A 24,108-nucleotide genomic window follows, 5' to 3' on the forward strand; every position below is an offset into this window, starting at 1 on the left:
AGGTGATGGGACCAGATGCCATGATCTTAGTTTTCTGAATGTTAAGCTTTAAGCCAGCTTTTTCACTCTTCTCCTTCACTTTGATCAAGAGGCTTTTAAGTTCCTCTTCACATTCTGCCATAAGGGTGGTGTCATCTGCATATCTGAAGTTATTGATATTTCTTCCAGCAATCTTGATTCCAGCTTGTGATTCTTCCAGCCCAGCGTGTCTCATGATGTACTCTGCATAGAAGCTAAATAAGCAGGGTGACAATATACAGCCTTGATGTACTCCTTTTCCTATTTGGAACCAGTCTGTTGTTCCATGTCCAGTTCTAACTGTTGCTTCCTGACCTGCATACAGATTTCTCAAGAGGCAGGTCAGGTGGTCTGGTATGCCCATCTCCTTCAGAATTTTCCACAGTTTATTGTGATCCACACAGTCGAAAGCTTTGGCGTAGTCAATAAAGCAGAAATAGATGTTTTTCTGAAACTCTCTGGCTTTTTCGATGATGTTGGCAATTTGATCTCTGGTTCCTCTGCCTTTTCTAAAAGCAGCTTGAACACCTGGAAGTTCTCAGTTCACATATTGCTGAAGCCTGGCTTGGAGAATTTTGAGCATTACCTTACTAGCGTGTGAGATGAGTGCAATTGTGCAGTAGTTTGAGCATTCTTTGGGATTGCCTTTCTTAGGGATTGGAATGAAAACTGACCTTTTCCAGTCCTGAGGCCACTGCTGAGTTCTCCAAATTTGCTGGCATATTGAGTGCAGCACTTTCACAGCATCATCTTTCAGGACTTGAAATAGCTCATCTGGAATTCCATCACCTCCACTAGCTTTGTTCATAATGATGCTTCCTAAGGCCCACTTGACTTCACATTCCAGGATGTCTGGTTCTAGGTGAGTGATCACACCATCGTGATTATCTGGGTCATGAAGATCTTGTTTGTACAGTTCTTCTGTGTATTCTTGCCACCTCTTCTTAATATCTTCTGCTTCTGTTAGGTCCATACCATTTCTGTACTTTATTGAGCCCATCTTTGCATGAAATGTTCCCTTGTTATCTCTAATTTTCTTGAAGAGATCTCTAGTCTTTCCCATTCTGTTGTTTTCTTCTTTGCATTGATAGCTGAGGAAGGCTTTCTTATCTCTCTTTGCTATTCTTGGGAACTCTCCATTCAAATGGGAATATCTTTCCTTTTCTCCTTTGCTTTTCACTTCTCTTCACAGCTATTTGTAAGGCCTCCTCAGACAGCCATTTTGCTTTTCTTTTCCATGGGGATGGTCTTGATCCCTGTCTCCTGTACAATGTCATGACCCTCCGTCCATAGTTCAACAGGCTCTCTATCAGATCTAGTCCCCTAAATCTATTTCTCACTTCCACTGTATAGTCATAAGGGATTTGATTTAGGTCATACCTGAATGGTCTAGTGGTGTTCCCTACTTTCTTCAGTTTAAGTCTGAATTTGGCAATAAGGAGTTCATGATCTGAGCCACAGTCAGCTCCCGGTCTTGTTTTTGCTGACTGTATAGAGCTTCTCCATCTTTGGCTGCAAAGAATATAATCAATCTGATTTTGGTGTTGACCATCTGGTGATGTCCATGTGTAGAGTCTTCTCTTGTGTTGTTGGAAGAGGGTGTTTGCTATGACCAGTGTGTTCTCTTGGCAAAACTCTATTACCCTTTGCCCTGCTCCATTCTGTATTCCACGGCCAAATTTGCCTGTTACTCCAGGTGTTTCTTGACTTCCTACTTTTGCATTCCAGTTCCCTATAATGAAAAGGACATCTTTTTGGGTGTTTTAGTTCTAAAGGTCTTGTAGGTCTTCATAGAACCGTTCAACTTCAGCTTCTTCAGCATTACTGGTTGGGGCATAGGCTTGGATTACCGTGATATTGAATAGTTTGCCTTGGAAATGAACAGAGATCATTCTGTCGTTTTTGAGATTGCATCCAAGTACTGCATTTCGGACTCTTTTGTTGACCATGATGGCTACTCCATTTCTTCTAAGGGATTCTTGCCCACAGTAGTAGATATAATGGTCATCTGAGTTAAATTCACCCAGTCCAGTCCATTTTAGTTTGCCAATTCCTAGAATGTCGACATTCACTCTTGCAATCTCCTGTTTGACCACTTCCAATTTGATTCATGGACCTAACATTCCAGGTTCCTATGCAATATTGCTCTTTATAGCATCGGACCTTGCTTCCATCACCAGTCACATCCACAACTGGGTATTGTTTTTGCTTTGGCTCCATCCCCTCATTCTTTCTGGAGTTATTTCTCCACTGATCTCCAGCAGCATATTGGGCACCTACCAACCTGGGGAGTCCCTCTTTCAGTATCCTATCATTTTGCCTTCTCATACTGTTCATGGGGTTCTCAAGGCAAGAATACTGAAGTGGTTTGCCATTCCCTTCTCCAGTGGACCACATTCTGTCAGACCTCTCCACCATGACCCGACCGTCTTGGGTGGCCCCACACAACATGGCTTAGCTTCATTGAGTTAGACAAGAAGGTAAAAGTGATTATTTACAACCGTCTCTCTTTGATATGGATTGCCTTAAGTTTCCTTGATAATTTCTAAGTCTGGACTTTTGATTTTTATCTTTGCTGAAAATAGCTACCTTGTAAGACAGTATATATGCCCACACTATGTTGAATAAAACACCTTTGCTCCATTAGAGCTTTCCTTCCTTCTCTGTCTCTCTCCCAGGCTAATTCTTTGGAGCACAGAAGCCTGCTGAGCTCACTTTCTTGCCCGGGCTTCTAAGACCCCCTCGAGAAGGCACACTGTGCCTTCACCCCTGGAGAGGGAACCTGGTGCCTACATGAAGCAGTGCAAGCTCTGTGTCAAGAGCTTTATTGGTTTTCTGTGTAATCCAAGGAATATCAGCCTCTTTCTCTATCTCTTTTACTTTCTTATCATCGACTCCAGACCACCAGGTTCCAGTCTATTAAACGACGGCAACAAAATATAACTGTGTAACAGAAAAAATGCCAACTAGAAATACAATATTACAATTGTTTGGGACTTCACTGGTAGTCTAGTGGTTATGACTGTACTCTTTGTTTTTTTACGACTGCACCTTTTCATTGCAGGAGGCATGAGTTTGATCCCTGGTCAGGAAACTAAGATCCCACATGATGGTGTGGGAAAAAAAATTGTGTTTGGCAAGGTTACTGAACACAAAAATTAACAAAAATCAGTTCGATTTCTAAATACCAGCAAAAAAATAAAACAAAAGATATTTACAGTGGCATAAAAAATGCAAACTATCTAGGAAAAAAAGCTTTAAAAAATACATGTAAATCCACTGTGTGAAAAAGTACAAAACTTAACTGAAGATAATAAAGGCCAAAATAGATAGTATCATGTTCAAGGACTGGGGGGCTCTGTATGATAAAATGTACTTTTTCCCCAAAGTGATCTTATAGATTCAATGAGATTCTAATAAAAATTCACAAAAGTTTTCATGAAACTTAACAAGCTTATTCTAAAACTTTTATGAAAGTACAAAGGTTACAAATAACCATGACAATCCTTCAGAATAAAGCTATGTATGAGGTACGCAGAAGATAATACAGAACAACAGCTTTAAAATACTTTTCTCCATTATGATGTCAAAAATTAACAATAAAAAGAATACATAAAGGGAAAAAGATTAACTAAACATATTAAAGTTAATTTTTATTCATCAAAAAGTACCATGAAGAATGGGAAAGGACAGTCACATCCCAGAGAAGATATTTGCAAATATTTAACCAGTAAGAATTAGTACTCAGAATATGTGAAGAATTCCTATGAACTTATAATAATGGGCAAAAAGACTGGAAATGAAAATTATAACTACAATTCATGCCTAAGGCATGCTAATCATGCCTAGATTAGCAAAAATTAAAAAGTTTGACATAATTAAGTATTGCCAGGGATGCAAAGTGAATCTCTTACAGTGCTGGAAGTGGTCCACTTTGGGAAGTAAGTTGAATATACACACAACTGGTGACTTAGCATCATTACTCCTAGAGAAGTTCTCAAATGCTCGTAAGAGACATACACAGCAGTATTCATGGCAACATTGCTTGTGACAGCCAAAGCAAATAAGGAAACAAACGACAAAAAAAACGAGTGATCCAAATATCTATCAAGAGTAGAAAGAATACTGCAGTATATTCATTTAGTGGAATCCTAATCAGTAATTAAAATGAATTAACTTTGAGATTAACATGAACCAACAAAAAAAAACCACTGACTGTTAGAGAATATATGATGAATTAATACACATATTAATTCAAAACAGGTAAAATAGTCTATTGTGTAGATATACATACATAGTTGGGAAAACAGTGAAGAAAAATAAGTGAAAAATTATCACAAAAATCATCAGGATAGTGACTAATACGGTCAGAGTGAGGGTATGTGATTAAGAAAGTGCACACAGAGGCCTTTCATCAACAAAGTTTGAGATTCAAATCTGAATAGCTGCTACACTGGTGTTGGCATCACTATTCTTTAAAGTACACAGTTATATGTCATGCAATTTTCTGTATTTGATACTTTTCAACAGAAAGAAATTAGCTTATCACATTTTGATTTAACTTTTGGTAATAAAATACTTTATTGGTATCTTTTACTATCAAAAACATAGTAAAGTTTCCATTGCTTAGCTTCCATATTTAAATTAAAAGTCTGTTTTTTAAAAAAGAAGAAAAAATTCATTTGGTTCTGTCAAAAAACAAACTACAACTCACTTCTGTAAATAATTAGGTTCTCTCACTTTAAATATCTTAATTCACTGGTCTTTACAATAAATAACTGTATATAAAAGGAGACAATGACCTGAACAATTTTGCAGAGAACATTTTACACATCTTAAAAAACCAAGTCTAAATGCTATCCCAATTTAATACTTAAAAGAACAGTAAGAGTTACTGTAAAATTGAATTCATGTAGCACCAAGAAATTTGGGACTTATAATATTTCAGATGATATGATATACAGAGCAAAAAGAATAATGATTTGTCTTCCATGAATTTTCAGGGGTTTATATACAATAGAAAGAATTCCGTTATAGGTCCCTTTGAAAAGCCAAAGGTTCAAAAATCTATGCATGCCTTTCACCACATCTCCAATTTGTGGATATAGTGCTTGACCCTATGGCAAAAGATCCATGTGTGATAAACAGCACAGTACAGTCCTATCTGAATGTAACTGCTTCCTCATCTTGTCTCATTAATATAATTTATACCTCAATTAAAACATCATTCTATCTGCAAGTTATATATTCCCTAAAATACTCTATAATTCAGATTTCCATTTAGACAATGTTCTGTTCTGCCCCTTTCCTTGAATCGGTATGATCTTATGGCATACCTCATTAAATTGCTTGGTTTTTCTCCCCTCAACTCTAAGTATTATAATAATGTAAATGCAGATGTAGCATAATTAACACAGAAGACAAAAAGGATAAAACAAACATATGGATCCATGCTAAATGAGACAACACAAAGCAAGAAACACACAACGCTATGCTATGTTCATCTACTCTGAGTCACAAGAAGGCCCTGCTAGAGCCGTGGCTCACGTAAACTGATGTTCCCAGACACCCCCGGTGTCCTGTACTCCAGCATAACTAACTGTTACGTTTAAGGTGCTTCCATATTTATTGTTCAGAACAGGCTATAGCAACTCTGACTCCTAATCCTGAACATGATGATAAATTTGTAACACATTATATTTTTAATCAAGTGATAGATTCTATCCTTAGTATTTTCTACTACTACCCATTTGTTTAAAAATAGACATTCAGGGGGCTAGGCAACACAAAGCTGAGGAATTTTTATCTCTGCCTGCTCTTCATTAGTTGGGAATTTAGGTATGTCATTTAGTTATACTCTGCTTCAGTGAAAAAGGATTCTTTAAGCAAATGACCAAAGATCTTCATTTAAAACCAAGCAGGTTGACTCAGTGGTCAGCAGGTGAAGAACCCTTGTTGACACACTCCATCCATAACACTCCATCCTCTCTAAAGGAACAGGATGCTCCAACCTACCTTGAGCACAACACATTTCACCCCTCAGCCCAGATGCAACCAGGATACACATCAGAACATGAAGCCAGGTAGAAACTAACTCAAGACTACTCTCAGAACAAATACCAGATTTTGATTTGTCAATGATCCATAGTGAGGTATGCTCAGAAAAAGAGACTCTGCATTGCAATGCTGCTTTTTCTTCTCACACCAAGTTAAACTGCTGAAGTAACATCAGCAAGAATACAAAAGCATGTCTTCCTGAAAGAGGCACTGCATCTGGAATTGGAATTAAGGCTAAACAAATAGTCCTGGTTTGTGGTTCAGATAATGTGTCAATGACGACATTAGCCAACAGCTTCGCCATTTGTCCTGTACGCCTGCTTGTGAAGGTGCGTCTCGATCTCCTCCCTGAAGACCAGCATCCCCAGGTGCGAGTGCGAGGCCTCGTTCATGGCTTTGGACTGGATGCACATGCGGTACTGCTCGGGGGCCAGCTCGTCAGCACAGCGCTTCTCATGCCAGAGGTGGAAAAGGCCAGGAACCGGAGTCCGAACCACAATCAGGTCACTGTGTAAGTATTTTCGATACAGATGAACATCTTCTCCACCCCAACCTTTTACTTCCATATCAAATCCACCTGCAGGATCAAAACTCATACTATTAAATAGCTGCCTGGCAGAGCACAGTCAAACCTGATAAAGATTTAAACATTCTGCCTCAAATAAGATGACATGTGCAATCTAAAGACACCTGAAGTAGAGGACTGACATCTTGGCTTAGAAATACAGTTACCAGCTGATAGCTGGAAGGCCAAGGGTCTGTTGTTGAGTATCAAAAATAAGATTAAATATTTGAGAATACTTTGCCAACTTCAGTTTTATAGGAAATTTCTAGAAAGTCAAATAAAGGAGAAGGAAACCTAAATCACTCACAATATCACCACCATTAGTGTTTTATGGTGTTTTTCTTCTATCCTTTGAGATCCAAGTTTTTCTGGGTCACAGAAAATTTTCCAGAGGGGAAAACAGAAGAAATGGGCCAAGTGGGACACATAAAATTGAGAATGGACACACAGATGATTTAAAGCCACATTAGTAGATGAAATTACTAATAAAGTTTACAAGGAAAACAGGGCCCAGGTCTAACTGCTAAGAAATGCCAAGTATCTAGAGGGCAAACAGGCAGAGAAAGTTAGCAAAAGAGACTGAGGCAGCCCCAGAGGAAGGAGAGAATTCTGGAGAATGTGTCATCACAGCAGTCAAGTGAGGAAAGCATCCTAAGGAAGAAATGGTCATGTGCTGCTCAATTAAAGAGAATCAAGTAGATTTGGCAACGTTAAATGTCACTTACAGCCTTACCTAGAGCATAGGAGATCAAGTTCATACTATTTTTAAGTTGATTTAGGCTGAACTAACTGTAAAGAAGCATGGAGAATACAAACTATTTTGGGTTTTTTGAAGAGCTAGAAAAGATTCTGAAAGATGGAGAAAAAATTAATTGTTATTAAAATCTAGGTTTCCAAATGATGTCTTTTATCAAATAATTCCATGTCACTTAATTTCATACTTACAGGATGACAAGAATCCTGAGATCTCTGAAAAGTATTATTTTAAATAATCACACCCTTACTAAATGCTATGTTTAGTATATCTTGGCTTTTCTTACTTGTAGATATGAATAAGTTCCTCAAATATTACAGATGGTGTAGACAGTGAAAATAAATAGAGGACTTCCCATTTCTGTCCAACATGTACAGACAGACCTTCATTCCATCCTTCCAACAAATAAAAAGTTGAACAGACTGAAAACTCAACTCTTCTCAGATCCCTCAGAGAAATAAAGTCACAGGGCAAACTGCTCTTCCCTAAACTGAAGAGATAGACTAGTTGTGTAAGACAGAATCACAACTATTAATGTTAGAGAAGAAACAGACTAGAAGAAATCTCCAGGGGAACCAGTACAGGGGTAGGAAAGTCTGAGTTGATGAACTGCTAGAGGCTCAGTGGAAAAATCTAAGAATTGAAAACTCCAGAGGGGCCCATACACTTTTGTGAGTTTTACCTCTAGGTTTACCAGGTTCTCACAGTGAAGACTGCAGAAAAATCCTGCAGTGCTTTCAGGAGTGGGAAAGTAACCATACTGAAATATGCCAGGGTGTTTTTTGTTCCTAACAAGGTCTACCCTCAGGAAAAACTATCCTACCAGAGCCTAACCTATCTGGGGGAAAGGATATAGCCAACTAGTCCACTCTAGCCATCCTGTCCTGCCTAAGATTGGGGGCAGTGTCTGAGAAATGACTGTAAAATTCATGGTCCAGATTCACAGGATCGCTAAAGAAAGGACTGAGACCTTATCATAGGACTATAGAACACTTTCTCATCTCCCATGCCTTATCATCACATCACTGAAGGCCTATTTACTTCAGTCTTCTTTACCCAGTACATCATGTTCAGCTACGAAAAAAAATTACGCAAACTGAAGGTCAAAAAAGATTGAAGAGAACGAGGAACATCAGAACCAGAGTCAGATATGGCAGGGATGTTGGAACTATAGGACTGTGGATTTAAAACAACCATGATTAATACACTAAGGGCTGTAATGGAAAAAGACAATATGCAAGAACTGATGGGCAATGAAGCAGAGATAGATTCTAAGAATGAATCAAAAGAAATGTTAAAGATAAAAAGCAGTAACAAAATGAAGAATGCCTTTGCAGGGCTCACTAGTAGACTGGACTTGGCTGAGGAAAGATATCTAAACTTGAGGACACATGAATAGAAACTTCCAAGACTTAAACGCAAAGAGAAAGAAGATTGGAGGTGGGGGAAAAAAGAAAAAAAAAACAGAACAGAACATCCAAGAACTATGGGACAACTACCAAAGGTATAACGTTTGTATAATGGGACAGCCAGAAGGAAAGAGGGAAAGGAATACAAGCTCCGAATGAAAGAGGCGACATTACAAACAAGTGCCGCTGAGGGGCAGGGGTTCCTGTCTTCCCCAGCCCACATTCACAGGATAGAGGCTCTTCACGAGGGAGAGGGAGTTGGTGATGGACAGGGAGGCCTGGCATGCTGTAGTCCATGGGGTTGCAAAGAGTTGGACATGACAGAGCGACTGAACTGAACTGAAGAGGGAGAGGGGCCTTTCGGCTCCCACCTAATGTTCTGATCATAAGGCAGGGGTGTCCCTCTGAGAGAACTATGTCACCATTTCCACCCCCAGGTCTCGAGCAGAGACTCAGAGCTTTTTAGGGGAAGAGGCAGTCCATAAGAACAAACACTCCAGAGCTCTTCCCAAAGGAACTGACTTTACCTGAAAGAAAGTGTACAGAAATTAAGGCCTAAAGGGGCTCCTGTAAATATTGGCGATTTGGTGATGAACAATTTTAAGAGGTGCTGGTAGCCATTAGAGCAAGCTAAAATGCAGGCCACCCAGTTTACCAGAGAGGAAGGAAGAGAAACGGCTAAGAGCCATCCTGGGGTCCAAACAAATCTCAAAAACTTGCCTCCAAAACTACCCTACAAAGGGTTAAGGGCTTCTCTGGTGGCTCAGATGGTAAAGAATCTGCCTGCAATGAAGAAGACCTGGGTTCGATCCCTGGGTCAGGAAGATACCCTGGAGGACAGAATGGCAACCCACTCCAGTATTCTTGCCTGGAGAATTCCATGGACAGAGGAGACTGGTGAGCTACATACAGTCCATGGGGTTGCAGAAGAGTCAGACACTTAGCTGAGGGACTAACACTTTCAAAAGGGTTTCGTTTAATCCATTCAGACTGTGGAGCAATCTATGTCCCAGAGCACTGTCCTGTGAGCAAATTAATGCAGCCTAATAGCTGGGCGTGACACCAGCAGAGGCATGGGAGGAGACAGTGAAAAAGATATCCACTCAATCCAATGTCATCCCAGGATGACTGTACACATGCCCTGATGAGTGACGTGAGGAGTGACGGGAGGTGGAGGATGGGGAGCCGCAATTCACTGAAATAGTAAAACCGAGTCAATCAACAAACAAGTCAAGCGGAACTGGAGTTGTTCAGTCGTGTCCTACTCTTTGCGATCCCATGGATTGTAGCCTACCAGGCTCCTCCGTCCATGGGATTTTCCAGGCACGAATACTGGAGTGGGCTGCCATTTCCTTCTCCAGGGGATCTTCCCGACCCAGGGATCGAACCGCTGTATCCCACATTACAGACAGATGCTTTACCATCTAAGCCACCAGGGGGGGTCAATAAACAATTGTAAAGGTAAAACAAAATATAAGCCCAGGGGGCAGGGGAAATTAATATCTAGAATCAACACAATACATAACTTAAAATGTCTCATTTTCAAAACAGAAAGGTATTGAAAGAAACAAAACTGTGACCTATATATCAAAAGAGAAGCAGACAACAGAAACTGCCTATGAGAGGGACCAGATGTCTGTTTCAGCAAAGATTTCAAAACAACCATAATAAATATGTTCAAAGAATTAAGAGAAATCATGCTTAAAGAAGTAACAGAAAAATGACAATGTCTCATCAAGTACAGAACATTATAAAGAGATGGAAATCATATATCTTTAATAAGAGAAATTCTGGAGTTAAAAAGCACCATAACTCAAATGAAAAATTCACTAGCGCAGCTCAACAAGTAGATATGAACTAACAAAAGAATCAGAGAACCTGAAGACAGATCAATTGAGATTATGTTAACGAAAGACAAGAGGAAATGGATGAAGAAAAATGAACATGTCTCAGAGAAATGTGGAACACCATTAACTGCTCCAATATACATCTGATAGGAATATGAGGGGGGAAAAGAGAAAGGAGCAGTGAGAAATAACAGAGGTCAGAAGGCGATGATGGATCCTTACTATTTTATTAAGCAAGAAATCAGGGGGAAAATGTATTAGTTTTACTTAATAGTCTTTTTATTACTATTTGCTGATTTTACTATTTGCTGATTTTCCATCATTTGTTACAGAGATGAAAAGGTGGAGGAATTTCCAAGGCAAATGGTTGACTATAAAAATGAAGGTAAAATGGACGTATATGTATTCTATTAAAAATACATCAGCTTCTCAGAGCAAAATTCAGGCTTAAACTTAAGAAAGCAGGGAAAACCACCAGGCCAACCAGATACAACTTAAATCAAATCCCCTAGGCATAGTGGAAGTGACGGATAGATTCAAGGGATTAGATCTAATAAACAGAGTGCCTGAAGAACTATGGATATTGCACACTGCCTCTGTAATATTGCACAGGAGGCAGTGAACAAAACCACCCCAAAGAAAAAGAAAAGCAAGAAGGCAAAGTGGTTGTCTGAGGAGGCTTTACAAATAGCTGAAGAAGAGAAGAGAAGTGGAAAGCAAGGAAGAAAGGGAAAGGTACACCCAACTAAACGTAGAGTTCCAGAGAAAAGCAAGGAGAGACAAGAAGGCCTTCTTCAATGAACAATGCAAAGAAATAGAGGAAAACAACAGAAGGGAAAAGACTAGAGATCTTGTCAAGAAAACTGGAAATATCAAAGGAACATTTCATCCAAAGATGGGAACAATAAAGGACAGAAACAGTAAAGACCTAATAGAAGTAGAAGAGACCAAAAAGAGAAAGAATACATAGAATCACTGTATAAAAAAGATCTTAATGACATCAATAACCATGATGGTGTGGCCACACACCCAGAGCCAGACATTCTGGAGTGTGAAGTCAAGTAGGCCTTAGGAAGCACTGCTATCAATAAAGCTAGTGCAGGTGATGGAATTCCAGCAGAGCTATTTAAAATCCTAAATGATGCTATCAAAGTGCTGCACTCAATATGTCAGCAAATTTGGAAAACCCAGCAGTGGCCACAGGATTGGAAAAGGTCGATTCTCATCCCAATTCCCAAGAAGGGCAGTACTAAAGATTGTTCAGACCACTGGACAACTGCACTCATCTCCTACGCTAGTAAGGTCATGCTCAAAATCCTTCAAGCTAGGCTTTAGCATTATGTGAACGAGAAATTTCAGACATCCAAACTGGGTTTAGAAAAGGCAGAGGAACCAGAGATCAAATTGCCCACATTTGCTGCAACATAGAGAAAGCAAGGGAATTCCAGAAAAACATATATCTCTGTTTCATTGACTATGCTAAAGCCTTTGACTGTGTGGATCATTAACGAACTGTGGAAAACTTTTTAAAGAGAAGGGAATACCAGATCATCTTACCTGTCTCCTAAGAAACCTGTATGCCAGTCAAGAAGCAACAGTTAGAATTCTGTATGGAACAACTGATTGGTGCAGGACTGCAAAAGGAGTATGACAAGGCTGTTTATTGTCACCCTGCTTACTTAACTTATACACAGAGCACATCATGAGAAATGCTGGGCTGGATGAGTTACAAGCTGGAATCAAGACTGCCGGAAGAAGTATCAACAAACTCAGATATACAGATGATACCACTCTAACGGCAGAAACTGAAGCAGAACTAAAGTACCTCTTGATGAGGGTTAAGGAGGACAGTGAAAAAGTCAGTTTAAAACTAAATATTAAAAAAACTAAGATCATAGCATCCAGCCCCATCACTTCATGGCAAATAGAAGGGGAAAATGCGGAAGCAGTGACAGATTTCTTATTGGGCTCTAAAATCAATGTGGATGATTACTGCAGCCATGAAATTAGAAGACAACTGCTTCTTGGCAGGAAGGCTATGACAAACCTAGACAGTATGTTAAAAAGTAAAGACATCACTTTGCTTACAAAGGCCCATATAGTCTTTCCAGTGGTCACGTATGGTTGTGAGAGCCGAACCATAAAGAACGCAGAGTGCCAAAGAATTGATGCTTTCGAACTGTGGTGCTGGAAAAGACTTTTTTTTTGGAAAAGACTTTTGAGAGTCCCTTGGACAGCAAGGAGATCAAACTAGTTAATCTTAAAGGAAATCAACCCTGAATACTCACTCACTGGAAGGACTGATGCTGAAGCTGAAGCTCCAATATTTTGGCCACCTGATGTGAGCAACCAACTCACTGGAAAAGATCCTGATGCTGGGAAAGATTGAAGGCAGAAGGAGAAGAGGGTGCCAGAGGATGAGATGGCTGGATGGCATCACCAAGTCAATGGACGTGAACTCGGGCAAACTCCGGGAGATGGTGAGGGAGAGGGAAGCCTGGCAGGCTATAGTCCACCGGGATGCAGAGTCGGAGATGACTCAGCTACTGAACAACAACAACATGCGGTGGAAAGGGAGCTCCTGAGTAAATCAGGAAACACGGAATGAATAAGTCAGGTTTCAGCTTGCTTCCTTAAACTATGCTCTGATGCTTTATATTTGCTAGGTAAGACTGACGGTGGGGTGGGCCAGGTAGCTTAGATCAGATTCTTCATGGTCAACTTGCTTTAGGGGAGTGGATGACTAAGCCAGTGATTCCAAGTCCCTTACTCCAACTACAACCAGAGTTAGAGAGAGGAGATTTTTTCCCCCCATTTGTTTTAAATACTGAAATTCTGCATTATGTTCAAAAGACAAATAAAGGTGGTTTTCTCTCTAAATAAAAAAATATGAAAGCCCTTGAGCTAGACAACTGAACATTACTTCTAGCCATCTGTGATTACAACACCAAAGTTAGGTACAGATCTTTTGTTACAGTACTAGAAACAACTGCAAACATGGCTATTTTATCTTTATGACCTCATTTTTCTAGTCATAGACTCTAATAAAATAAACTTATTTTGTCTTTCATATTTCCAGACTCTTCAGCCAATCTCAGATATTCAAAATTTCTTAGGAAAATATGTAAATCTGAGACCTTTAGAAAAACGTCTTAAGATATTATAGTAAACACCTAAAGTCCTATTCTTAAACGTAAGGTATACTTACCAATGGTCAGGAAATCTGATTGGTACTGACAAGTCATTCCAAATCCAAAATCTCGCCAAAAGCCAGAATCCTTTTTGTGAACCTTAAGTTTAAAAGACAAAACTCAATTTAATCCCTCAAAAACCAGAAGCAGTTTCAGTCAACGATGAAACAAATTAAAATATTTTCCAAATAATTTTTTCTGTAAAAAAGGAATCATTTATGTGACTAATAATGGGATCACATGGCTTTATATTATTAAATCCTTATAAAAACCAACAAAAGTATAGTAATCCCCATGAGCATAGGATTCTTAACCGCCTTCAACTTAATCTGATTCAAGTCTTGTAACAAGGTTCGAGCTGAGTTTACTAATAATCAAAGAGTGTGATGCTTGACCTTAGGGGGCTTACATTAGAGGAGGACACCAGTGGCGTAAGCACATACTGTAATACACCAATCACTTCTCCACAGCAGACCTCATTTGATGCATGGCCAGCATCCATTCCCCTACCCCCATTCCTAACTGTGTACAGTTTTGCTCAGTAATTACCTGGCAGCCCATGGGCTTCAGGGATGCTCCTTCCACTAGCAGCATCAGACAGGACTGCGAGCACTCTCCACCAGTGAGACAGTTTCATCCCACTCATTCACGAACTACTTCACTAACAGGCATTAGATAATGTTCAGGCCAACATGCTAAAATAAGACGCTTGTTGGGAACTTTGGAAAACAGAGAGCCCCCTCATTCTTCTGAGAGAGATACCAGAAAAGACACTTGCTCCCTTTGGATGGTACAGGACAGGAGTAAGCAAACTATAGCCTCCGGGCTACATCTGGCTGGCTACTGGCTTTGAACATCATTTTACTGTAACACAGGCACACTCATTTGTTTATGAATTGTCTTTGGGTGTTTTCATGGTACAATGACAGAGCTGAATAGTTGCAACAGGGATTTATGGCCCGCAAAACCTAAAATATTTCCTATGTGGCTCTTTACAGAGTAAGTTTATCAGCCTCTAGCATAGGGTATAAATATGAAGTCTGGAACTGCTGCAGTTTTTTTCCCACCACAAGGGAAACCACCTTTAAAATGGAATAGTCACCATTGAAGTCCAAGCAGAGAAAGAAAAAAATCAGGGCTTTGGTGATATTGGGCATGTAGAATCAAGTAAAAGTTGAAGCTTGATAGACCGCCTTTTAAAATACACAATTCAGTGGGGACCCAGCCATGAACAGAGGTGACAGGAGTCCCTGCTACCACAGAGCCTCCGTTTTGATGGGAAAATAGCAAATAAATAAATATAGGTCTCAGGTGGTGACACATGTTAGGAAGAAAGATGCCGTAGGCCAAAGAGAGAGCAAAACAGAAAGCCTATTTTAGATATAACAGCCACAAAAGGCCCGAGGAGGTAAAGTTTGGGCAGGGACCCTAGTGAAATCAGGGAGTGAACTATGCAAGTATCTGGAGATCATTCCAGGAGCATGTACCATGGCTCTGAGGTAGGAGCACATTTGGAGTGTTCGACAGTAAAGAAACAACTGTGGCAAGAGCTCAGAAAACAAGGGCAAGAAGAATGTGGTTCCAGGTCAAGAAAGAGCTATTACATTTTTCAGACCTAACTGGTATTACAGTATTTTTGTAGGCTAATGGCGATGATCCAGAAGAGGCAAAATGTTAGGACACGAGAGAGTGAAGAAAGCTGGAGGGATGTCCTTGTTTAGACATCAGGAATGAGACATCTAGTTCACTACAGAAGGATGAGCTGGCCTTAGGAAGGGATGTGGGGAGTTCCTCCACTGGGACTGGAGAGAGAGAGGCTGAGGATGTGACAGGGCCAGTGAGGCCCATGGTCTCATGACAGGAGAATAAGGAAGTGAACGCTTGACTGCTTCTCCTTCCTAAGTGAAACAGGAAGCAGGATACATGGAGTGAGAAGTGGTGAGGGTTGCTGGGAGGCGTAGGACAGTGCGGCTGGACTGGAGGACAAAGAGTAAGGGGACTAGAGGCAGCCTGAGACCCAGAGGCCTGTGGTCAAGTATTTAAAGTTGTTCTGTGCAGTGGGAGTGTGTTTCTCATTCTCTACCTTCTGCTGCTCTGCAGCCTGGTTGACAGAGGTGTCCTTAACTAGGCTGGGGTTATAAGAGAAAACACTGGAAGGGGTGAGGGATGAAGGAGGTGAGTGTACAGCAGAGAAGAGGCTGTGGCTCATGACTGACCACAGAGTCTAGTCAGGTATGGAGGGAAGTGAGGATATGGCTGTGAGGAGGGTGACAGAAAGGAGAGAAACTGATCCCTCACCCAAAGTGCAGCATTCTGAGATGGCTTTCTCAAGAAATGAAGTGAGAGCTGGGATCTGAGAGAGAAGCAAGAGTTAATCAAGTAAAAGAAGATATGCTGGGACAGAGTTTCAGGCAAGACAACAGTTTGTGCAAAGGCCTGAGGTGGGAGAGAGCACTATGGGTGAAAAATGATGCGTCTAAACACTTCAGTCAGATGTATCGGTGCCCATGAATGTAGAGCAGGTCTCAGGAAACTTTGATAAAAACTAGATAGTAAATATTTTAGGCTCTGAAGAACACAGAATCTGTCTCAACTTTGCCAGTGTAGAGTGAAAGCAGTCATCAACAACAGTTAAAGAAACATGCTGTGTTCCAAAACACTTTAAGGCCACTGAAATTTGAATTTCATGAAATTTTCATGTCATGAAATATTATCCTTTTGAAAATATTTTTCAACCATTCTTAACTCCTGGGCCCTACAAAATTAGGCAGGAGGTCGGACCGCAGACTGCTGTCCTGACAAAGGGTACGTGGCGGTTATCTCCCCCAAGAGTGGGAGCACCAGGAAAGGGTCAGCCCAGGAGTAATGATGTGGAGCAACGTTCTGGACACAATGAATTTGAGTGATCTATAGGGCAACCATGCGGAAATTCTTACGGATAGCAGGAACACAAGAATATACAGGTCTGTAGAGGCAGAGAAGAGTTAGGGGAGTTGAGAGTTTCAGGGGACAGTCTGAAAAAGCTGCGGTGCAGAATGAGAGAACAAACTGGAAAATAGAATGACCCAGGCAGTACTGAGGATCTGGCTCAAGTAGGAGCTAATAAATGAAACACAAACTTTCCTATTCCATTTGGGAGGTTGCGGGGGAGAAGGCAGCTTCTCTCCTGCTTCTAGTAGAACGTAAAACTTCCTGAGGGCCGGACCTTTTGCTAATTTTAATCAATTCTATATCTCTAGCACCTGGAACAATGCAAGGCACAGGATAGGCTTTCAATAAATATTTAAACGAATAAACAAACTTATAGACGTATGACTTCTGTGGCAAAACCAAGATTAGGCTCTAATATTCTTATCTCTTCAGTCAAAAAATATATAATACATATAATCCTGGTGCAAAGTATTAAAACATCTACTCTGACATTTCTACCCTATGCCAATTCTGATTTAATAAATATTATGAAAATTCTTCAAATATTATCAGACTTGGGGGAAAGAGTCATTGGCTTTGATTTTTAAATCGGCACATTTTCATGGAGGAAAGTAGAAGGAAACTCACATTGTCCATAATCCCTGATTGTTAATATTTTACTGCATTTTGTTTTTACTCTTATTTTTCTCCTAAGCAAGTGGGGGATGCAGCTATCCACACATAAGCTACATCTCCAGCTCTCAGCCCCTCACGAACAACAGGTTCATGAATCCCCTGGCAACCCTGACACGTCCCCTCAGGCCACTAATAAGCAAGATGCACCTACCATGCTCAAACCGACGTCCTGTTCTCTCCTCTTGCAACTCCTGTCTCTCCCTCACTCCCCACATTCTAATCCAACAGCAAGTGCTATTTCTAAATCATACCTAAACCTCTCTCTACAGTTACCACCCTTGCCCAAGCCACAGCACCTCCTCGATCTACTGCAAAAGCCTAACTGGCTACTTGCAGCTGGAGACATATACAATTCATTCTCCACAGAATCAAAGCTCCCAAGGCTGTCTATCACCCTTAGCATAAATTCAAACCTCTCACAGGGGTATAAACAGGCTCTCCATGACCTGGCCTTTGTGCTCCCTCACCCACTGTTCTCCAGTCACCTTAGGAAATCCACCAGCTATCTTTCTGTCTGGAACCGCCTTCCCCAGTCACTGTGCAGCAGGTTCCTTCCTGTCATTCAGATGGCCCTCCAAAAGCCTCATCTCAGAGAGGCCTTTCTGACCAAACAGCACAGAAATGATCTCATCATTCTTCACAACTCAGCCTCTTTTAATTATCGGCTGGTTATTTGCTAACTGATTTTATTTTCTGTCTCTTCCTGCAAGACTAAAGATTCTTATGAATAATAACCACATTTGTATGGATCTTGGGGTTCCAGTGGTGAATAATGGCTGGCACAGAATGGACACTCACTATTTAATGAATTAATACAACAGAGTGGAGACTATGAAGCCAACACTGCCCGGGCTCCTGGCGCCACTGTGGCGAGCTGTGCACTGGGGGAGGGGCACCCATTCACGCCTAGCTCTCTCTTCATTTAAAAAATATGGGTAATAATAGTGCCTACCTGAGAGACTGTTACAGGATTAAATGAATTAACATGTATAAAAAACAGAACAGTACCTTGCACGAAGAAAAATGTACATAAAAATAATAGATATTATAGTATTAAAATATCTAAAATATATATACACCATCTTCCATTTTTTAACCTTACATTTACTTCTACATTTATGCAGTTGTATTTACTTCCATTTCATGAACAATGTCCTCTTGACACATAACATTCACCACAGTATATTCTATAATTCAACCTTTCATTTTATTATTAGAGTTCTACTTGACTTGAATGTTGTCAAAGTTCTGCATATTGTTACTCTACACCTCTGATTATTTCCTCAGGAGAGACTCCTGCCATGGAAATTACTGGATCAGAGGGATGAACTTACCTGACAACTCTCAAACCAGAAAGTGCACCTGCATTCCCACACCACTGCAGGGATGGAAGAGACCCCCTATCCTGCCAGCCTCACTCATGTGACTGTTTTTTTAAAAAAGCGATTTAACAGCAGAAAAAATCATCACCTGTTGTTTTAACTCATTCTTGTGAAGAATGACTATATCAAACTGTTTATTATGAATTATTGTCAGATGTCTTTTACCTATTTTTTTCTGTTTGGTGTATTTCCTATTTACTTTCTAATGTATCTTTAAATATTATAGAGAGCAAACTTTTGTCTTATGCTTTTTAAGGAGAATGAAGCTTAAATAGGTTAAATAACTTGCAATGGTTACAAAGTGGTGAAACTAGAATTTGAAGTGGAAGCACTTAAACTTATTTTTCTATACAACATCTAGAATGTATCTACTTCAAAACATTCTTTGTCCACATTCTCTCAAACCAGACAAGAATATTAGCTCTTCATTCTTATAGGTTGAGTCCATTTTGCATTTCTTTTGGTTTGTTTTTCAAGTAAAATTTTTAGATTTTTAAATTTTGAAACAATTTCAGGTTTACAGAAAAGTTACAACATAATAAGGAGTTCCCATATATTTCTCATGTAGTTTCAGCTTCCTTTAAAAGTTATGATCTTACACTGTTGTGGAACATTTATCAAAACTAAGAAACCAATATTGATACATTACTACTAACTCACTCCAGACTTTATTTGGATTCCATCAGTTTTTTTCTTTATTTGAATTCTACCAGTTTTTCCTTTAATGTTCTTTTTTCTATTCTAGGATCTGTCCAGGGCACAGTACATTTGATGTTGTCTCCTTAGTCTCCTGAGAAACTGTGAGTGCCTCTCAGTCTTCTTTTTGATGATCTTGACAGTTTGGAGGAGTAATGGTCAGGTATTTAATAGGATGTCCTTCAATTTGGGTTTGTCCGAAGTTTTTCTCATGATTTAGGCTGGGGTTATAGGTTTTTGATGTACATGAGTTTGAGTAGACTCCGGGAGTTGGTGATGGACAGGGAGGCCTAGTGTGCTGCAATTCATGGGGTCGCAAAGAGTCAGACATGACTGAGCAACTGAACTGAACTGAACTGAATAGGTTTTTGGAAGAAAGACCACAGGGGTGACAAGCCCTTCTTGTTACATCATATGTGGGGGGTACAACATTAGTGATGTTAACCTTCATTATTTAGTTTAAGGTGGTGCCTGCCAGGTTTCTCTGTTGAAAAGTTAAGAAAAAAAAGTTTTCTTTTTTTCTTACTTGTTTCTTTGGAAGTGAGTCACCTAGCTCCACCTTGTGGAAAAGGAAGTACCTACAAGAGTTCTTTAAAATTCTGTGGGAAGATCTGTTCCTTTTTCCCCATCTAATCTAATCAACCCATCAATCTGTCATTTATTATTATTATTTATCTCCTTATTCACTCACAAAGTTATTCATATCAGTAATGGACTCATGATATTTATTTTATGCTGGTGTTATAATCCAGTACTAGTTTGTTGCTCAAATTGTTCCAGCTTTGCCACTGGGAGCTCTTTCAGGGTCTTACATCCCTCTGACATATACCATCATCTTTTTTTCTAGAGCTACAAGATGTTCTGGGCTCCTCTATTACCCATCTCAGCACTAAGATCTGGGAGCCGGGCATGGTTATTACTCTAAGGATGTCACTGCTTCCAGGTATCTTGGGACAGAGTTAGGTAATACACATATGTATACCATGTATATACCTTTTGACTTTTTAATCCTAAATTGCTTTTTAACTTTTTTTATTATGTGTTTCATCAACTATTTAAAGAAATTAATTAAAGAAGTTTTACTGGGTTCTTATTGTTGTTGACCACTCTTATTCTTAGGTCTTCCTCTTTCAATATGTTCATTTTTCATTCTGCTGAATTAGAAAAGGCCTCTGAAAAATAGTTAAACTGAGTTCTTCAGTGTTCAAAAATATCTGCTTCGCTTTCAAATAGGTCAAATATGGATTCTATAATTGAAGTTATTTTTCTTTAGAATGTTCAAGGGACTGTTTTAGTATTTTCTAGTATCAATATTATCACAAAGGCTGTAAGTGCCAACCTGATTATTATTCCTTTGTAGATAAGCTAGATTCTGCTACTTTGAGCATCTCTGGAAACTATTAGGATTGTCCCTTCTGTTCTCAAATGCCAGAAGACTTCTCTTTCCCTAGTTCTTTGATGTTTTCTTCTATTTCCTTCTCGCTCTGTTCTCTCTTTTCTCTCCCTTTCAGAACTCCAATTATTTAACATTCTTAGAGCTTCTGAATTGATTTCCCATATCTTGATTTTTCTCTCACACTGCCTCTTGGTCTTTATATGTCCAGTTGGCCTGTCTGCTAGTTTACAAATCTATTTCAACTGTGATCATTCTGCTAGTCAGCCCATTTATTGAGTTCAATATTTTTGCGATTTCCAAGTTCTATTTTTAGTAACAAATGTTAATAACTTTATGAAATTAACATTTTCTTTAATTTCCTTAAAGATATATTTAAGTTAAAGTTGTTTTCTATTTCTATTCATATACTCATGTGCCAATTTTTCTCTTTATTAAAATTTGGTCTTCTTTCATGGTGTTAGTTTTCCTCAACTGTTTGGCTGGTTGTGGTTAGTTGCTTCTCATTTTTGTTTCAAAAATCACTGTTCAAAAACCATGGTTGTTAGCTATGATTACAAAGGTCTATCTCTAGTAACAGTGAAGAAGGGGCTAAACATGGTCTTGGACAGAATGTGCCAACAGCAGTTCACCTTTGGAGTCTGGGACTCCCCATCCACCCTACAATCGGTAATCTTAGGGCTCTACCCTGCCTCTAGCTCCAGGGACCAAACATATTTCCTCAGCCTGTGGGTCAATGCCTGCTGCTCAGCACACCTCCCAGAGAAGCACACAGACTCCACCACTCCTGTCTTCCATGAGCTCAGAGGATGCAAGGCAACTTCATTGTCACTGTTCTCCTAAATATGTTCCAGACTGCTCTCTCCTCCAATAACCAATCCTGTGACAACTATTGTCATCTTATAGAAAGTTCTCAAAATTTAGATCTCCCAATGGCACTTCTCTCATTCTCCAATACTAATATGGCTTTTCATTTTTAATAATTTATTTCTACAAAGGATTTAGAGTGTCAGATAAGGCAGATGTGGATGCCCAGACCCCGTGTCAGGAAGCAACAGATAGAACTGGACATGGAACAACAGACTGGTTCCAAATAGGAAAAGGAGTATGTCAAGGCTGTATATTGTTACCCTGCTTAATTGCCTTATATGCAGAGTACATCATGAGAAACGCTGGGCTGGAAGAAGCACAAGCTGGAACCAAGATTGCCAGGAGAAATATCAGTAACCTCAGATATGCAGATGACACCACCCTTATGGCAGAAAGTGAAGAGGAACTAAAAAGTTTCTTGATGAAAGTGGAAGAGGAGAGTGAAAAGGTTGGCTTAAAGCTCAACATTCAGAAGACTAAGATCATGGCATCTGGTCCTATCACCTCATGGGAAATAGATGGGGAGACAGTGGAAACAGTAGCTGACTTTATTTTTTTGGGCTCCAAGATCACTGCAGATGGTGATTCTAGCCATGAAATTAAAAGATGCTTATTCCTTGGAAGAAAAGTTATGACCAACCTAGACAGCATATTAAAAAGTAGAGACATTACTTTGCCAACAAAGGTCTGTCTAGTCAAGGCTATGGTTTTTCCAGTGGTCATGTATGGATGTGAGAGTTGGACTGTGAAGAAAGCTGAGTGCCGAAGAATTGATGCTTTTGAACTGTGGTGTTGGAGAAGGCTCTTGAGAGTCCCTTGGACTGCAAGGAGATCCAACCAGTCCATCCTAAAGGAGTTCAGTCCTGGGTGTTCATTGGAAGGACTGATGTTGAAGCTGAAACTCCAATACTTAGGCCACCTCATGCGAAGAGTTGACTCACTGGAAAAGACCCTGATGCTGGGAGGGATTGGGGGCAGGAGGAGAAGGAGACGACAGAAGATGAGATGGCTGGGTGGCATCACTGACTCGATGGACATGAGTTTGAGTAAACTCCGGGAGTTGGTGAGGGACAGGGAGGCCTGGCGTGTTGCGATTCATGGGGTTGCAAAAAGTCAGACACGACTGAGTGATTGAACTGACTGACTAACTCTATCTATATTCCTAATACCGTCCTACAGATAAAGTAGACATCTGTGTATGTGTATGCTATGTATACATGTTTTACCAGGGGTTGGTATGAAGATGGGCTTCCCTGATGGCTCAGACAGTAAAGAATCTGCCTGCAGTGTGGGAGACCTGGGTTTGATCCCTGGGTCGGGAAGAACCCCTGGAGGAGGAAATGGCAACGTGCTCCAGTAATTTTGCCTGGAGAATCCCTATGGACAGAGGAGCCTGGCAGGCAGATGACATGGTACTAATATTATCCTGTTCTTTGAAAGTTTGGAAAAACTCAACAGTGAAATATATATATGTATGTATATATATATATGGAGGTTAACTATTTGATAACTGTTCTTATATTTTTAGTTGCTCTTAATCTCTTAAGAGCTTCCACCTCTTTTATTTATAGACTACTGAGATGAGCTTTTATAAAATACTAAAACGAATTTAGTTCATGTTAATATTTTATAAACTTTCAAATTTTTCTGTTAGATTTTTTTTGGCTGTGCTGCATCTCCATCGCTGTGTGTGGCCTTTCTTTATTGCAGTCAGTGAGGGTTACTGTTCGTTGCGGAGCACAGATTCTAGCAGCCGCAGTACACAGGCTCAGTAGCTGCAGCGTGTGCTTTAGCTGCTCTGAGGCATGAATAATCCGCAGCAGGGATCGAACCATGTTCTCCGAATCAGCAGGCAGATTCTTATCCACTGTACCACCAGGCAATTCCTATTTAGAATTTTTTTTTTCCTATTTAGAATTTTTAAAAACTTACTATATGAGGTTGATTTCTTGTAATGTTTTCTTATTCTAATTTCCTATGTTGTGTTTTCTTTTATACCCTGAATTCACCTAACTTTATGACTAATTTTTTCCTGCACATAAAGAATAATCTCCTATGTGTGGTAACCTATTATTTTTGGTTCATTAATTTCTGTTTTTATCTTTACTTCTTTCCTGGAGTTATTTTTCATTTTTTAAACATGTTAAATTATCTTCTTAGTTTATATGTTTCCTTTTTGTTCTTAATGTTATTAATAACAATAAAAGATTAGGCTAAATGCAATGTACTATGGACCGGATCCTGGAACAGAAAGAGGACTGTAGTAGAAAAACTGGTGAAATCCTAATAAAATCTACAGTGCAGTTAGAAGTAATTTACC

At 39.7% G+C, this 24,108-nt stretch overlaps 1 protein-coding gene across 6 annotated transcripts in view; it reads right to left on the bottom strand.

Annotated features, from left to right (window-relative positions):
* Positions 1-3,463: 3,463 nt before the first annotated feature.
* CSGALNACT2 (chondroitin sulfate N-acetylgalactosaminyltransferase 2) overlaps positions 3,464-24,108 on the bottom strand; it is a 53,015-nt gene continuing 32,370 nt past the window's right edge. For 4 of the 6 annotated variants that reach the window (XM_043476951.1, XM_043476947.1, XM_043476950.1 and 1 more), the window contains 2 exons: positions 13,859-13,940; positions 3,464-6,652 (listed from right to left, as the gene is read on the bottom strand). In XM_043476951.1, the coding sequence (XP_043332886.1) occupies positions 6,360-6,652; positions 13,859-13,940 (375 nt within the window). In that variant the 3' untranslated portion in view covers positions 3,464-6,359. Of the gene's footprint in view, positions 6,653-13,054; positions 13,232-13,858; positions 13,941-24,108 lie in introns of those variants that run through there. The other 2 variants (XM_043476953.1, XM_043476952.1) reach the window with 2 other exon arrangements.

This window comes from Cervus canadensis, chromosome 8, assembly GCF_019320065.1.
Source record: "Cervus canadensis isolate Bull #8, Minnesota chromosome 8, ASM1932006v1, whole genome shotgun sequence".
NCBI classification, from domain to species: domain Eukaryota; kingdom Metazoa; phylum Chordata; class Mammalia; order Artiodactyla; family Cervidae; genus Cervus; species Cervus canadensis.